This window comes from Labeo rohita, chromosome 25, assembly GCF_022985175.1.
Source record: "Labeo rohita strain BAU-BD-2019 chromosome 25, IGBB_LRoh.1.0, whole genome shotgun sequence".
In the NCBI taxonomy this organism is placed as follows: Eukaryota; Metazoa; Chordata; class Actinopteri; order Cypriniformes; family Cyprinidae; genus Labeo; species Labeo rohita.
In genome coordinates, this window is record NC_066893.1 from 24,631,932 (window position 1) to 24,649,514 (window position 17,583).

The 17,583-nt window shown below is 31.1% G+C and overlaps 1 protein-coding gene across 2 annotated transcripts; it reads right to left on the minus strand.

Annotated features, from left to right (window-relative positions):
• Nucleotides 1-1,537: 1,537 nt before the first annotated feature.
• pgghg (protein-glucosylgalactosylhydroxylysine glucosidase) lies at nt 1,538-13,645 on the minus strand. Of its 2 annotated transcripts, none has more exons than XM_051099123.1 (14): nt 13,536-13,616; nt 12,399-12,664; nt 12,103-12,313; nt 9,328-9,772; nt 9,108-9,227; nt 8,885-9,016; nt 8,691-8,802; nt 6,092-6,164; nt 5,747-5,883; nt 5,256-5,389; nt 5,005-5,100; nt 2,258-2,355; nt 1,952-2,172; nt 1,538-1,811 (listed from the first exon to the last, which is right to left on the minus strand). In XM_051099123.1, exons 2-14 carry the CDS (start codon nt 12,643-12,645, stop codon nt 1,735-1,737), a joined length of 2,103 nt encoding a protein of 700 aa, XP_050955080.1. In that variant the 5' UTR covers nt 12,646-12,664; nt 13,536-13,616; the 3' UTR covers nt 1,538-1,734. The 2 variants fall into 2 exon arrangements, with proteins under 2 accessions (XP_050955080.1, XP_050955079.1); XM_051099122.1 differs by having other exon boundaries at nt 1,539-1,811; nt 12,399-12,667; nt 13,536-13,645.
• Between the last annotated feature and the right edge of the window lie 3,938 nt (nt 13,646-17,583).

The following is a 17,583-nucleotide window of genomic DNA, read 5'->3' on the forward strand; positions in this document are numbered from 1 at the left end:
TAAATAAATTATTAACAAGTATTAAACATATTATTATGATTTTTTTTTGGCATTATAAAAGCAGAAATACCTAAATAAATCCTAGTATGATATCCAAAGGAAGTAATTTATTTTATATATATAAAATGGTATTTAAAAAAGCAAAAACAAACTGCAGTCAGAAGAAAACTACAAAACCTTTTTAGACGAATATATTACAATAAGGTTATTTATATTAATAGTTAAAATAAAATACTTTTATATGTAATTATTAAAAAATATATAAATAAATGAATAATAATTATTATTATTATTATTATCATTATTAACTATTATTACAAATGTTATTATGGATTTGGATTATAAAATCAGAAATTACCTAAATAAAAAATGTAGTATGATATTTTTTTTTTTTCAATTATATTTTAATATATTTAGAATATTTTAATAATCTGTATATGACCAAATGTTTAATCATATATAGAATATTTAATTAATATATTCTATATATAATAAAAACATTCAAATGGATATAAAATGGTATAAAAAGGCAAAAAAAAAAAAATTCTGCAGTCAGAAGAAAATTACAAAATATTTTAGACAAATATAACATTACAATAAGGTTATAAATATTAATTATTAAAATAAATTACTTTTATATACAATTATTAAAAAATAATTATAAATAAATGAATAATAATAATTATTATTATTAGCATTATTAACTATTATTACAAATATTATTATGGATTTGGATTATAAAAGCAGATATTACCTAAATAAAAAATGTAGTATGATATTTCAATATTTACATTTTTTATTTTAATTTAAATACTTTGATATTCTGTATATGACTGAATTTTTAAACATATATAGAATATATAAAATGGAATTTTAAAAAATTGCAGTCAGAAGAAAACTACAAAACATTTTAAACTAATATAACATTACAATAAGGTTATAAATATTAATTATTAAATAAATTACTTTTATATACAATTATTAAAAAATAATTATAAATGAATAATAATAATAATTATTATTATTATTATTATTATTATTAACTACTATTACAAATATTATTATGGATTTGGATTATAAAAGCATAAATTACCAAAATAAAAAATGATATTTAAATATGTAAATTAGTTTTTTGTTTTAATTTAAATATTGTAATATTCTGTATATGACTGAATTTTTAAACATATATAGAATATTTATTTTAAATATTCTATATATAATAAAAACATTCAAATGGATATAAAATGGTATAAAAAGGCAAAAAAAAATGCAGTCAGAAGAAAATTACATAACATTTTTAGACAAATATAACATTACAGTAAGGTTATCAATATTAAATTAAATAATAAATGTATATTATAAAATAAATATATATTAAATAAAATACTTAAACATAACAAATAATAAATAAATACATATTATTATTATTAACAATTATTACAAATCTTTTTTTTTTGCGTTATAAAAGTAGAAATTACCAGAATAAAAAAGTAAAATAATTTACCAAAATAAAAAAAACTAAAATAAAAAACCTTTAAAAAATTACTTTTTAAAATCTTTTATTATAAATACTTTTTCTAGAGTATACTGTGATTCATGTAACAATAATAATTCATATATTTTGCATTATTACAGTACATTATTACAGTAAAATGTAGTATTTTTGTAATATAAAAGGTATGAAGTAGAAATATTTTATTCGAGTCTTGATGAAGTGTTTTTGGTTGTGGATCATCATAGAGGCCAGCAGTAAGAACTGGAATTCACTTTACGGATCTGACCCGGCTCCCGAGGAAATGTCACTGACTGTCCTGTGGATAACAATTTATTAAACCAATTGATTTATTCTAGAGGAATAACATGCCATAGCAAACACCACTAATTACAATTAATTGTTGTTGGTTTGTTCATTTCCGTTTATTGCTGTTTATTTAAATGTATAATTTATTACCTGGAATAAGTGGGATTGTAGTTCCACTATTCAAGACAACTTTAAGAGTAGACGGCTCCTGACTCCCAGACCCCTCTGTAGGCTTCCTCACTAAAACGCTCACTTCTGCACTCTTTATCGACCAGTCCATCTTGTTGCCAAGATAACTCACACCTTTCACGCTGAGAGCTTCAACTTCCTGTGGTAGCAACGGAGCGAAGGCAAGATGCTCCTTCTGCACTCTAAACAACACAGGACAGGTATGAGACAGTGACGTCTGGATGCGATCAAGTGACTGTCTCTTCAAGTTAGCAGTGATTTTGTCACCTGAAGCCAGTGTAGCCAAACATCACCGCCTGCAGAAAGCCGCCCATACCGGTGAGGAAGTTCACACACCCAGAGCCATCAGCCGCCTCACTCCATACCTGCACGAAGATTCGAAAAATAGATGATAGACATATTGTGTAATATGTACAGTATATTGCTTTAAAGGAATAGTTCATCCAAAAATGAAAATCACCCCACAATTTACTCACCCTCAAGCCATCCTAGGTGTATATGACTTTCTTCTTTCAGTCGAATCCGATCAGAGTTATATTAAAAAATGACTCTTCCAAGCTTTATAATGGCAGCGAATGGGTGTTGAGATTTTAAAGTCCAATAAAGTGCACTTTATTCAAACTTCACCACCCATTCACTGCCATTATTAAGCTTGGAAGACCTAGAACGTTTTTTAATATAACTATGATTGTATAACTATGATTTGTCTGAAAGAAGAAAGTCATATGCACCTAGGATGGATCGAGGGTGAGTAAATCATGGGGTAATTTTCAGTTTTGGTTGAACTATCCCTTTAAATATTTACATATGCATGTCATTATGTTGCATACAGTTTCCAAGTTTTTTCAATGTAAATTTAATTGAGTAGTGTGCAGAATTTATATATTTTCTAGTTGTACTTGCATCTTACACACCTACAAACATGGAAGCCCTTTTCTGCCACGGGTAAAAATAGAGCTGTTTTCAATCTTATTAATTACATGATGTTTCGGTTCATTGATCTAATTAACCGCAAAATAAATTTAACAGTGAAAATACCCACAAAAGATTATTTAAAGCTATTTTTGTGTCAGTTGAGAATGTATAATGTAGACATTGCAAATTGTAGCTTTAGAAAGAAATATTTTATTTAATTCAACATCAAATTTATTACACATAAACATTTAGGCTGCGGCTGCCTAAAGTAAACTGTGGAACATAAAATAAGCCAATTTGGGAAATATCTCAGTATTTTTTTGAAAGTCATCAGTAACCAAAACAGCTTTGTTACCAAAAGGCTTCAAAATAACTTCTTTCCACAAAAGAAAGGTTTGAAATGACATGAGGGTGAGTAAATGATGACAGAATTAAAAATTTCTCTTTAATGTTTTTATTTTTATTCATTTATTTTTTTTTTTAATGAAATGATACTTTAAATAAGAAACTAAACGGCGTTTAGGAATGAAGCAAATGGCTCTTATTATAAATGGGCCTTTGAATCATTGATTCACACGATTCTTTCAAAAAATGGATTCATTCAGAAATTAAACACTGCTGTGTTGCTCAGAGAAGCGCAACAATTCTGCAATGGCTTCAAAGGTAATATGTTCTGTGCAAAACTGAGCAAAAACACATAATATTGTGTTTAAATTAACACAATATCAACTTCTAATTTACTGAACTGTTGTATAAAATCACATTTAAGCTCGGGACAAAATCAGTACTCGTGTCATATTGCTCTTGCTGCCTGTGAGACAAAACACATACAGGGGCATTTTTTGCACTAATATCTTGAATTTTAGTACATAACTGCATTTGCTGTTATAGACTATAGTCAACTATATGAAATATAAGATGATGTACAGATTTGGGGGCGGGGCCAGCACGTTAACTGCGTTAAAATATTTTAAATGCGTTATTTTTTCATAATTAATTAACGCATTAAGTTAACGCATTAAACTGACTGCCCTAGTAAAAAACAATAAAAAGGTAATTGTGACCTTTTATCTCATAATATAAACTCAGAATTGCAAGATATGAACTTGCAATACTAAGAAAAAAAATCTAAATAAACGATGAAAAGGTATTTATAAATTATATACATTTTTTTCTCACAATTCTGACTTTTCTAAATTGATCAGAACTTGTGAGATAAAAGATATAAATTCCAAGAATAAAAAGTCTAAATTATGAGATTTTTTTTTTTGTGATGGAAACAAGTTTCTATAACAAATGATTTGTGTGTGTGGGACAGTATTTTTTTTATTGAATGTAAATTTGATGTCAGTTTTTAACTTTTAAACTGAATGCAATTTTTAGAATTTTTTTTACTCTTTTTTTTTAAGTTTATTTTACCACACTGAAAAAGCAAGGTCACATTCTGCATTGGATTGTGGGATACAGTATTCCATACATATGGTTGCATACTTATATTCCACTAATTCAGAAAAAAAATAATCGTAGTACTTTTTACAAAAAAATACTATTTTAATTTTTCTACTTCAAAATTTAACATTTATTTCAATACTCACCGTTTCTTTGAAATTATTTGTGCAATTTAATAGCAATTTATGAGTGAAACTGATTTTACACCAACACAACTGATTTCATTTTTATCTTGTATATTACGCATTTCATACAAATTGTATACTGCAAAAATAAGGTAAATAGTATGCAAACATTGTATGAAAAGCAGTGTTGGGAATAACAGCGTTATAAATAAAATGGCGTTACTAACGGCATTATTTTTTTCATTAACAAGTAAATAAAAATTTAATTCATTTAAATATTATTCAACATATTTAATATTGGGTAAATAAAAATTTAATTCATTTAAATATTATTCAAACATTTTTTGGGGCAAAAAGTTATTTGACATATTCAAACACTTTTCCTGGTAATTAGTTACTTTTCTAATGATGTAACTCAGTTACTACTTGTGAGAAGTAACTAGTAAATATAACTAATTACTTTTTAAAAATAACCAGCACTGATGAGAAGTTTGCTAGTATGCATAACGCAGGGGCAGAATGTACCTGAAATGGTTTTTGGATATTTTTGAAGCATTTCTGCAGAAGCTTTTGGGCTTTTTCAGGCTCTCCAAGTTCAAGCCAACCCAACGCAAACATGCCCTATGAACAGACACACACATCCAGACACTTATGTACACTTATTGCCCAATCTTAATCAAAATATAGTGTGCAACAAAAACTGGAATAAAAAAGATAATAATAGAAACACACACCCCACACAGAGCATGATGGTTGAGGCATAGTGTGTGACTTACCCATGTCATGGCCGGTCCGAGTGGATCCGTGACGGCCTCATATGTTTTCAGATCATTGTGTCTGACCTCTGGGGTCATGGACATGGCCAGCGGGTATCCGAGCAACACTACGTCTGCCTGCTTGACCTTATTTCCTGTGGAATATAAAGCCGCAGTACCTTCAGAATACCTTAAGAAAATCCTCTATACACCACAGAAGAGCTTTAAAAGCAAATGAAATATTAGAGTTCTTTAAAGAAGTCAAATATACATGAACTCTTTTCTTAAAAAACAAAACAAAAAAAAACATTTTACGTACAAAAAAATAACATTGTGAAATCAAGGTTATCAAGGTGAAAATATCTTTAGTTTGTGTTTACCACAAACCTTATTTCAGGCATTAAACCAAAAACTGACAAAAAAAATGTAAGAAGAGTCTTTGTTTTGAAAGGTAAATCAGGGAATATAATGATTTGTACAACATGAGCATGAAGCTGATGAGGGCGTCTAACCTTGCTTGTAGCCGTCAAACTCTGGGTGATACTTCAGTTCCGGGTCAAAGGGAATTTTGATCTTATCAGCAACGTCCTGCCAAGCGGGAGGAGGCGTGTGCGCTAACAGACCGGACAACTCGATGGCAAACTGAAGACTAAACAAGAAAACATCAGAAAAGTTGCATCATGTCTGCTAGTTCTGAAAATACTCCCAATTTTCTCAGTAATCAATATGGGAGTTTTGGCTGTTTTATGATCCACCAGGTGAAAATTGTAGGTTTGTACTTAGTTTAGTACTTAGGGTTAGGGGATTGTTCAAATCACTGACCCTAAGTATGAGTGATTATGCACACAAATACACACCTGCGTTGGGCGACAGCATTGGTGAACACTGAGTTGTCAACAGTGAAGTAATACTCATCAGGAGGAATCACACCTAACGGACAAACAACACAAAAACTTAAAGCAGCTTACAAACAAAATGAAAACGTGATTTACAACATCAACACTTGGCAAGTTGTTTTTAACTGGTTCTAATACAGCATTACACTTGGTATGCATTCATTCATTCATTTATTTATTAATTCGTTCATGCATTCATTCATTCATTTATTTACTCATTCATTCATTCATTCATTCATTCATTAATGCATTCATTCATTTATTTACCTATTTATTCATTCACTCATTTATTCATTCATTCACTCATTTATTAATTCGTTCATGCATTCATTCATTTATTCATTAATGCATTCATTCATTCAATAATTTATTTATTTACTCATTCATTCATTCATTCATGGATTCATTTACTCATTCATTCATTCACTCATTTTCTCATTCATTCATTTACTCATTAATGTATTCATTTAATCATTCATTAATTTTTTAATTCGTTCATGCATTCATTCATTTACTCATGCATTAATTTACTCGTCCATTCATTTATTTACCCATGCATTGATTCATTTACTCATTCATTCACTCAATTCATTTATTCATTCACGTATTCATTCATTTACTCATTCATTCATTTATTAATGCATTCATTCATTTACCCAATTATTCATTCATGCATTCATTCATGCATTCACTCATTCATTCATTCACTCATTCATTTATTAATTCGTTCATGCATTCATTTATTAATTCATGCATTCATTCATTTACTCATTCATTCATTTATATTTATTCATGCATTCATTAATTTACTCATTCATCCATTCATTCACTCATTTATTCATTCATTCATTTACTCATTCATTAATTTATTCATGTACTCATTCATTCATTCATTTACTCATTCATTCACTCACTCATTCATGCATTTGTTGTTTCCAGCCTTGAATGCACCACAAAACATTATAAATCATTAAAAAGTAATATGACGTAATATTGTGCAAAATCAAAAAGTTCCATGTTACTTAAAAAATTATTTGTAATTATTTTAAAGTATTTAAATGCATGCATGACTGATGATGTCATGACCAGTGTTATTTTAGTATTATTTATTTACTAATTTTTTTTTTTTTTAGACTTTAGCTTTTGTATACTAATATTTTCAGGTTTTATTAATATTTTATTTTAAAGGGGTCATCGGATGCTAAGTTCACTTTTTCATGTTGTTTGAACATTAATGTGTGTTGGCAGTGTATGTACAAATCTACTCTATAATGATAAAAATCCTTGGAGTGGTTTTTAATTAATCTGTAAAAATAATATCCCCTTTTTCAAATCGAACCGTGCCGTCACACCGACAGAGGCCGCTCCCACAATAGTTGATTGACATGAGCTCTTACCTTAGACCAGCTGTCACAGTCCAGTTACTTTCCATGTTTTGATGCCAAAGCAGGGATGTAAGTTAGACAAGAATATCTCCAATTGAGCGATTGAGGTGTTGTGTTGCTGGATGTAATAATGAACATAGTGGTCGTCATTTACTCCCGACATCTGAGCTGCTGAAGATGCAGTAGATTACGTTTGTTTGTGAAGGGAATGCGCCTCCCGATCTACATATATCCGTCTATGTTCGTGCGAATCATTCATGATCCAGCTTCACTTACAGCAGAAGTGAGTATAAGTGTTTTTTTATGAATCTTTGCGATCGCCTTTCCTTATAACGTGGTAGTTAGCAAGTTTAGCGGCTAAACGTGGCTAATGTAAACAAGATCATCATTCCACAGAGAGAAGAGAGGGGCGGGGTGAGCAGAGCTCATTTGCATTTAAAGGAACAATCCATCAGAATGAGATGATTTTTGCAGAGCTGATTTTGACAAGGTAAAAAGGGTGTTGTTTTACAAAACCATTGAGAATTTTTAATCAAAGTATATTAGAGACTTTTCATTAAGACCCTAAAGAATCATATCAACTTGTGGAAAATGGGCATCCGATGACCCCTTTAATATACATCACCTCACTGCCCCGCCATTCTTTTTCAGTTTTCATTTTAATATTAGTTTAATTTTTAGTATTTTTTAATTGTCATGTTTTTGTTTTTTTGAGGTTTGATTTATTTTTAGATATTTATTTATTTTGTTATTTTTGTGCTTCTATTTAAACTTATTTCAGTTCTATTTTTTTTAATACTTTTTTATTCTTTTTTGTCCCACCTTGTACTTACCATAAAAATGTAAACTCAAAACAACGTAGCGTAGTGTAATATTGAGTAAATTCAAAACGATATGTTGCTTTATTCATCATTTCAAGTATGTGAATGCATGCCTGACTTGATGTTGTCATAACCAGTTATTTTAGTGTTATTTTTATACTTTATATTTTACAATTTAGTTAAAAATTTTATGTGCTTTCATCACTATTTACGTAGGTGTAATTTTCTTTTAAAGTTTTTCATTTAATATGTGTATTTAATTTTAGCCTTATTAGTTAACAAGAATGTTTTAAAAACTTTTAGTTTTAGTTAACAATATTAACTCTGTTCTTGACTGATGATGTCACTGTTTACCTTTGATATGGTACTTCTGGTCAGTAGGGTCCCACGTCACCCGTGAAACCCAGTAGTCAGCGATGCCCCACACCACCTCACTGCCTCGTCCTTCCTTGAACATTCCCAGGTCCTGTGTGACAGATAAGACACCAATGATGTTCTAATGTGTTTTTGCCTTGGGTGTACAGTGTTTGTGTGTGTATCATCTGTACCTGTGTGAGATAAAAGTATTGTTGGAAAGCCAGCACCACGTCTCCATTGATGTGCAGCTCCTGCTCTGCGTAAATGTCCTCTGGACAAACATCACGGCCTGTTACCGCGCTCTCCCATGCAAACTTCAATCCCTGATTAAATGGGTAGAAAAACTGTCACTAATATAAGAGTATATAAAGCTCCAGATAATTCAAGGACAATTACCCACTGTACCCACTCTACCTTGTAGCCCATCTGCTGGGCGTTTGCTCGGGCACCTTCTATCGTTGCTACACGATATTTCAGTACAGCCCTGGCCAGTCTGGGATAAAAGAGGGCAACTCCGGGGTACATCCATGTGTCCTGCGGGGGGAGCCAGAGAGACACACAGAGAAAAAAAATATATTCATACATCCTAAAAGAGTTTTCAAACATGTTGGGTACTACACTATGCTAAACTCACCTGATCCCAGAACACATGGCCATGGTAATCCTCCTCTTTACTCCCATTTGACAAACCTCCAGGACTGACGCCTCCAAACTCAAATGCTGCATTTGCCTCTTCACTTAAAGATGAGAACGAGCTGAGGAGATAAAACATGCAGCCAATCAACGCACGGTTCAGGCTCTCTGATCCCTGCACCTCTATGCTGCTCCCCTTCCAAAGCTCCGCCCAGTTCTTCAGGTGGGAGGGACGTAAGTCACCAGTATCAATAAGCCCCAAACCGGTATCATAACACGACCGGACGCTCTCATCGCTGCCAGCAACGGCAACCAGGAAAACCCAGCTGGACTGGCTCTGGTCAGGTGGAAGGGTAAGAGTGGATGCGATGGGGGTCCATATCAGGTGCACAAATGGACGGATTCCTCCAGGAACCTCAGACGAGACGGTCTGTCCAAAAATATGCCTGAAGAGAGAGAGGAAAAAAGGTCACACAAGACTGTACTGTTAATGTACTGTACTAAAAACCTCCTACTTTTACTCAACATTTCTTCTTAATAATATATAAGCAATATTTTTATAATATGTTACACTTAATATTTATACTTAATATTTTTTAATATTCTATATATAATTTTCTATTATTTTAATTATTATTGTTGTGTTTAATTATTTAAAGACATTTATAGAAATTTTGTCATAAAAAATAATACACAATTTTATGAATTATACAAGGCATATTTGCTATATGTGAACAATGAAGGGAACAAAATTACACTTAAAGTGGGTTTTTCATGTAGTTTAGACAAACTTCTAGTTTAAGCCTCACCCACATTTGGTTTTAAATGAATACAGATACAAATTTTGCCATTACTAAACTTGATACATATTGTGATGGCCATCCAGCATGCAAATCAATACAAAAACAATTCCAATTTCTATGACGCCATTTTAGTGCCATGTAAAAAAAAAATAAAATAAATAAATTTAGGATTCCAAGTTTAAAGTCATAATATTTTGAGAATAAAGTCAAAGTTACCAGAATAAAGTCCTAACAATACGAGATTAAAGTTGCATGAAGTCATAGCAATATGACATTAAAGTCGCAATATTTTGGTAATAAAGTCGTAGTATTATGAGATTAAAGTCACAATATTTTGAGAATAAAGTCGTAGCAATATGAGATTAAAGTCACAATATTTTGAGAAAAATGTTGTAGTATCAAGAGATTCAAGCCATAATATTTTGACAATAAAGTCGTAGTATTAATTGTTTAAAGTCGCAATATTTTGAGAATAAAGTCCTAGCATTATGAGATTAAAGTCGCAATATTTTGAGAATAAACTCATAGTATTAAGAGAATGAAGTTGCAATATTTTGAGAATAAAGTTGCAATATTTTGAGAATAAAGTCGTAGCAATATGAGATTAAAGTCATAGTATTAAGAGATTAAAATGACAATATTTTGAGAAAAAAAGTCACAGTATCAAGAGGTTAAAGTTGCAATGTTTTGAGAATGAAGTTGTAGCAATATGAAATTAAAGTCATAGTATTAAGAGATTAAAGTAGCAATATTTTGAGAATAAAGTCTTAGTATCAAGAGAATAAAATTGCAATATTTTGAGAATAAACTCATAGTATTAAGAGGTTAAAGTCGCAATATTTTGAGAATAAAATTGCAATATTTTGAGAATAAATTTATAGTATTAAGAGGTAAAAGTCGCAATACTTTGAAAATAAAGTTGCAATATTTTGAGAATAAAGTCCTAGTATTGAGTTTATAGTCGCAATATTTTGAGAATAAAGTTGTAGCAATATGAGATTAAAGTCGTAGCATTTAGAGATTAAAGTCGCAGTATTTTGAGAATAAATTTATAGTATTCTGAGATTAAAGTCACAATATTTTGAGAAAAATGTTGTAGTATCAAGAGATTAAAGTCGTAATATTTTGACAATGAAGTCGTAGTATTGTTTAAAGTTGCAGTATTTTGAGAATAAAGTCCTAGCATTATGAGATTAGTCGCAATATTTTGAGAATAAACTCATAGTATTAAGAGATTAAAGTTGCAATATTTTGAGAATAAAGTTCAAACATTTTGAGAATAAATTCATAGCAATATGAGATTAAAGTCATAGTATTAAGAGATTAAAATGACAATATTTTGAGAAAAAAAGTCATAGTATTAAGAGGTTAAAGTCGCAATATTTTGAGAATAAATTTATAGTATTAAGAGGTTAAAGTCGCAATATTTTGAGAATAAATTTATAGTATTATGAGATTATAGTCGCAATATTTCGAGAATAAAATTGCAATATTTTAAGAATAAACTCATAGTATTAGAGATTAGGGTTGCAATATTTTGAGAATAAAGTTGCAATATTTTGAGAATAAAGTCCTAGCATTATGAGATTAAAGTTGCAATATTTTAAAAATTAGCCAGATGAGATTAAAGTCCCAATATTTTTAGAATAAAGTCAGCAATATGAGATTAAAGTAAAAGTATTTTGAGAATAATTAATATTTATTAATAATTTTATATTTATTAATGTTTTAAAATTTTGACAAAATATTATTGCTACGACTGTATTCTCAAAGTACTACGACTTTAATCTCATAATGCTACGACTTCATTCTCAAAATATTGCAACTTTAATCTCATATTGCCATGACTTTATTCTTGTAAAACTGACTTCATTCTCAAAATATTATTACTTTATATGTTTTTTTACATGGCACTATAAACGCTGTCATACATTACAATTCAGAATAAAATTTTGCCAAAAAAAAAACAGTACCTCCCACCCTTGTAGTCCGGTGCATTCTGGAAAACAATGTCATCACTTTGGGGTTTGAAAGAACTTTCTAGCTGAATCGTGATTGGTTCAGCACTGGTGTCAGAGCGTTTGAGGAGAACCTCCATGACCAGGAGGTTTGATTGCTGCCGGTGAGCATACAAAACCTGAGCGGCCTCAAACCGAGGCGTGACCACGGTATGAGAGAAAACACCTGATACAGAAAGAAAGAGTCTTGTATTGTAAAATCAAATGCAGTGTTACAGTACACGCAAGTTTGTGTGCGTATGTATTCTAACCTGACTGCATGTCTAACTTGTACGTGTGTTGTCCCACTTCTGCCGTCTTCATTTGAACTGCCAGAGGACAGGGAATGTTGCCGCGGTGACAAGTCCCGCCTTCACCATTATAAACCCCGCCCATATGCATAACTGGATCAAACACTCTCCATCCCAGCAGCCCGTTGGCCAGCGGTGGCATGAAGCGAGGGTCGGAGGGCAAAGTGTCAGAAGTGAAGATATACGGGTCGACAGGATCAGAAGTCATTTTTGGCCAATTCTGCTTTCTGCTAAAAGAAAAACATGGAAAATACGTGACCCTGGACCACAAAACCAGTCATAAGTAGCACGGGTATATTTGTTGCAATAGCCAACAATAAATTGTATGGGTCAAAATGATCGATTTTTCTTTTATGCCAAAAATCATTAGGATATTAAGTACAGATCATGTTCCATCAAGATATTTTGTTCATTTCCTACCGTAAATATATCAAAACTTAATTTTTTATTAGTAATATGCATTCCTAAGGACAACTTTAAAGGCCATTTTCTCAATATTTTAATTTGTTTGCACCCTCAGATTCCAGATGATCAAATAGTTGTTTCTTAAATATTGTCCTATCCTAACAAACCACTCATCAATGGAAAGCTTATTTATTAAGCTTTCAGATGATGTATGAATCTCAATTTTAAAAAATTGACCTTTATGTGCTCCAGGGTCACATATGGGGAAGGATGGGATGTGTAACCTAGATGCACGAAATCTATTCATCATCATGTGACAAGACAAACATAAAACAGGAAAATATATCACAGAAAATCCCCCTCATGAGAGCCTCATGACTATGTCAAGGTCAGCAAATCTATAAATATTTCCATATATATATATATATATATACATCCAGAACAACATTCAGTACTATTAATGTGTTTAATAGTCATGAAATGATGATTTTGTGAGTTTCGCTTCATACTTTTATTGCAGGTGTCATTTAAACCCGTGACAATTACACTTTGACCGTCGTAAACACAATAAACAATAAAAGCTTTACCAATGCAAAAGGAAAACTGCGGTCTTACTTTGACAGTCAAAGGAACATTGTTACACATTCAATAAAAACAAGTTTTACGATAATAACGTTTTATGTTAGTACTTACTGATATATCGAACATTTGTTATGTGCTCCTGTTACAAGCGCTAAAGTTTCTGCTCTTCTCCTACATCGAAGCGGACGTAAAGGAGGCGGAGTCAAATGACTTGAGTGGGCGGAGCGAAAACCCAGAATACCGTCTCTGATTGGTCATGTGGGTTAGTCCAAATAATAAGGTCCCCCTTTTTAAAAATAAAAACTTTAAATGTTGCCACATATGTTGGACATAATCGGCAATGTCACGTAATAACAACCGCTCTTCTCAGGATGGACACTTTTCTCACTGATCAGGACAAACAAGCATAATTTCTAGTGAACAAATGTATCTAAAGAAAGGTGATTTGTTTCTAAGTCATATATCGTGGGTTTATGATACTTTTTATTTTTTTTATGAGGCTAATTTAAAATGTTACTCAAGATGTAGTACTAAATGACTGTGTCTATGTTTATGCTGTATGGCTTTTTTATTTTAAACCCCAGAAAATATATATATTCGCAATTCTGAAATTAAAAGTCAAAATTCTGAAATATAATCTGCGAGGAAAAAATATAAATCTAAAAATATAAATACAAACATTTAAATATAAATGCATATCAATTCCGAGAAAAAAGTAAAAAAGTCACCAACAGATTTGTATTTTTTACTTTTTCTTGCATTTGTGAGTTTAAAGCTCACAATTTTCCTTTTTTTCTGAGAAGTTCAAAGTCCAAACTGTAATAAATACACCAAGAATTGCGAGAAAAAAAATAAGAATTGTGAGATAAAAGTCGCAATAACATTTTATTTTTCAGACTTTTTCTCGCATTTTTGAGTTTATAGCTCACAATTTTAACTTTTTTTTTTAGAAGTTAAAGGAAAAAAGTCAGAATTGTGAGAAAAATAAAAAAAAATTGTGAGATAAAAAGTCACAATTGCCTTTTTATTTTTTTAGACTTTTTCTCACAATTGTGAGTTTATAGCTCAAAATTAGAATTTTTTTCTCATAAGTGCAAAGAAAGAAGTCAAATTGTGAGAAATAAACTGGAAAAACTCAGAAAAATAAATGACTGTGAGATGCAAAAAGCAATTACCTTTTTATTTTTCAGACTTTTTCTCACAATTGTGAGTTTATAGCTCGAAATTAGATTTTTTTTCTCATAATTGCAAAAAAAGAATTTAAATTGTGAGTAATAAACTGGAAAAACTCAGAAAAATAAAGGATTGTGAGATAAAAATAAAGCAATTTCCTTTTTATTTTTCAGACTTTTTCTCACATTGCGACTTTATAGCTCAAAATTAGAATTTTTTTCTCATAATTGCAAAAAAAGAATTTAAATTGTAAGAAATAAACTGGAAAAACTCAGAAAAATAAAGGATTGTGAGATAAAAAAAAAAAGCAATTACCTTTTTATTTTTCAGACTTTTTCTCACAATTGCGAGTTTATAGCTCAAAAGTAGATTTTTTCTCACAAGTTCGAGGAAAATGTCTAAATTGTGAGAAATATACACACAACTGAACTGCAAGAAAAATTAAGAACTGTGAGACAAAAAAAGTCGCAATTACCTTTTTATTTTTTAGACTATTATAGACTATTTATAGCTCACAATTTGACTTTTTTCTCAGAAGTGCGAAGAAAAAAGTCAAACTGTGATAAATAAACTGAATTGCGAGAGAAATTAAGAGCTATAAGATAAAATGGGCTGCATTATGTCAGAAAACAAGTTTCAACAATAACGAGTAATTATTTAAATATGAATTCTGAATGATATATGTGCTTTAAAATACAAGTTGCTAACAATAAGCTGCATTAGGATGTAGAAAAAGTAAATGTTTACCACACCAAATTAGCCTTCCAGGTTGGCCTAGAAATTCTCTATTGATCATAACACCAAAAACCTCTCCAAGTTTTTGTGTCTTGGAAGCACTGGAATTTCCTTCAGGAAGTGCAGACGTCGGTCATGATGCTCTTCAGGCTCTAGATGGCACCAAATGCTGTTCTGTTTCCCTTTGGCAGTGTGCCTGAGTTTGGGGTTCCAGACCCTGGGAAAAGAGCAGCTTTACCCTTATAAGGCCGCAATCCATCCGCTCCGTTTTCCCCCAGACTTTTCCTCTCCGCCCTCCCTTCCTCTCGCTCTCTCTCGCTCTCTCTCAGGCCACAAGGATATTTACAGCAAGACTGGCTCGGCGTACCTTATTAGGAGCTGTCCTTGTTGTCAGTGTATATGTAGATGAGACAAACAGATGAGAGGATGGCATTCATTCTCAAGGGTCATTTGGTTTTTTTGCCAAAGGTAACGAGAGGCAAATGTCTGATCTGTGCAGCACGTGTCAGATCCCATTCAGAAGTGGCTTTTTAACTTTCACTGGTCTTCACGTTTGTCTATTATCCTCTTATTCTTCTCTTGACCCTCTAAACAAGGTGTGTGTCAAGAAGAACCAGCCGGTGAATGAATCATTTTGCCGTTTGCTCTCACACTGTCCAGTTGTACTGTAACTTCCTGTCCTGCTCTCTGTGGGAATGTTGGATCCATTATTCCAGCTGTTCTTTTTTTTTCTCTCACTATCTGATGATGAGGGACATCTGGTAGACATGCACACAGCATTAGGGAGAACTGGTGAATGAGAAAGAGAGAAAAACAAAGACAGAGGCAGACTAGCTGTCCTGATGACTTAATACTGCTCATGTTTGAACATCGTGGGCAGAAATACTGAATCAAATCTTTGAATTACACTTTCGAATGTACACATTTGCACACTGAAATTCAGTGAAGAAGTTTAAATCAAAAGTAGATTGGAAGGATAAATATGAACAGAGCTGGATAGACTGCTCACACATTGCAGTCCATTACTGATTCTAAATTACATGACGAGAACTGTAGTTAGTAACCTAATCCAACTTATCACACTGATTTAAATAGGATAATAATAGAATAAAGTGGTAGTATTATGAGATTAAAGTGGCAATATTTTGAAAACAAGTTGCAGTAATTTGAAAAAGTCATAGAATAAAGAGAATAAAGTTGTAGTATTAAGAGAATAAAGTCGTAGTATAATGAGATTAAAGTCACAGTATTTTTAGAATAAAGTCGTAGTATTAAGAGAATAAAGTCGTAGTATTATGAGATTTAAGTCATAGTATTAAGATAATAAAGTCATAGTATAATGAGATTAAAGTGGCAATATTTCGAAAATAAAGTTGTAGTATTATGAGTTTAAAGTTGCAGTAATTTGAAAAAGTCGTATAATGAGATCAAAGTCGTGCTATTTTTAGAATAAAGTCGTAGTATTAAGAGAATAAAGTCGTAGTATTATGAGATTTAAGTCGCAGTATTAAGATAATAAAGTCATAGTATAATGAGATTAAAGTGCCAATATTTCGAAAACAAGTTGCAGTAATTTGAAAAAGTCATAGAATAAAGAGAATAAAGTTGTAGTATTAAGAGAATAAAGTCGTAGTATAATGAGATTAAAGTCACAGTATTTTTAGAATAAAGTCGCAGTATTAAGAGAATAAAGTCGTAGTATTATGAGATTTAAGTCGTAGTATTAAGATAATAAAGTCATAGTATAATGAGATTAAAGTGGCAATATTTCGAAAATAAAGTTGTAGTATTATGAGATTAAAGTCACACTATTTTGAGAATAAAGTCGTAGTATTGAGATTAGTCATAGTATTATGAGATTAAAGTCGCGCTTTTTTTTAGAATAAAGTCGTAGTATTAAGAGAATAAAGTCGTAGTATTATGAGATTAAAGTCACACTATTTTGAGAATAAAGTCGTAGTATTGAGATTAGTCATAGTATTATGAGATTAAAGTCGCGCTTTTTTTTAGAATAAAGTCGTAGTATTAAGAGAATAAAGTCGTAGTATTATGAGATTAAAGTCGTGCTATTTTTAGAATAAAGTCATAGTATTAAGAGAATAAAGTCATAGTATTATGAGATTAAAATCGTAGTATTATGAGATTAAAGTCGCGCTATTTTTAGAATAAAGTCGTAGTATTAAGACAATAAAGTCGTAGTATTATGAGATTAAAGTTGTGCTATTTTTAGAATAAAGTCGTAGTATTAAGA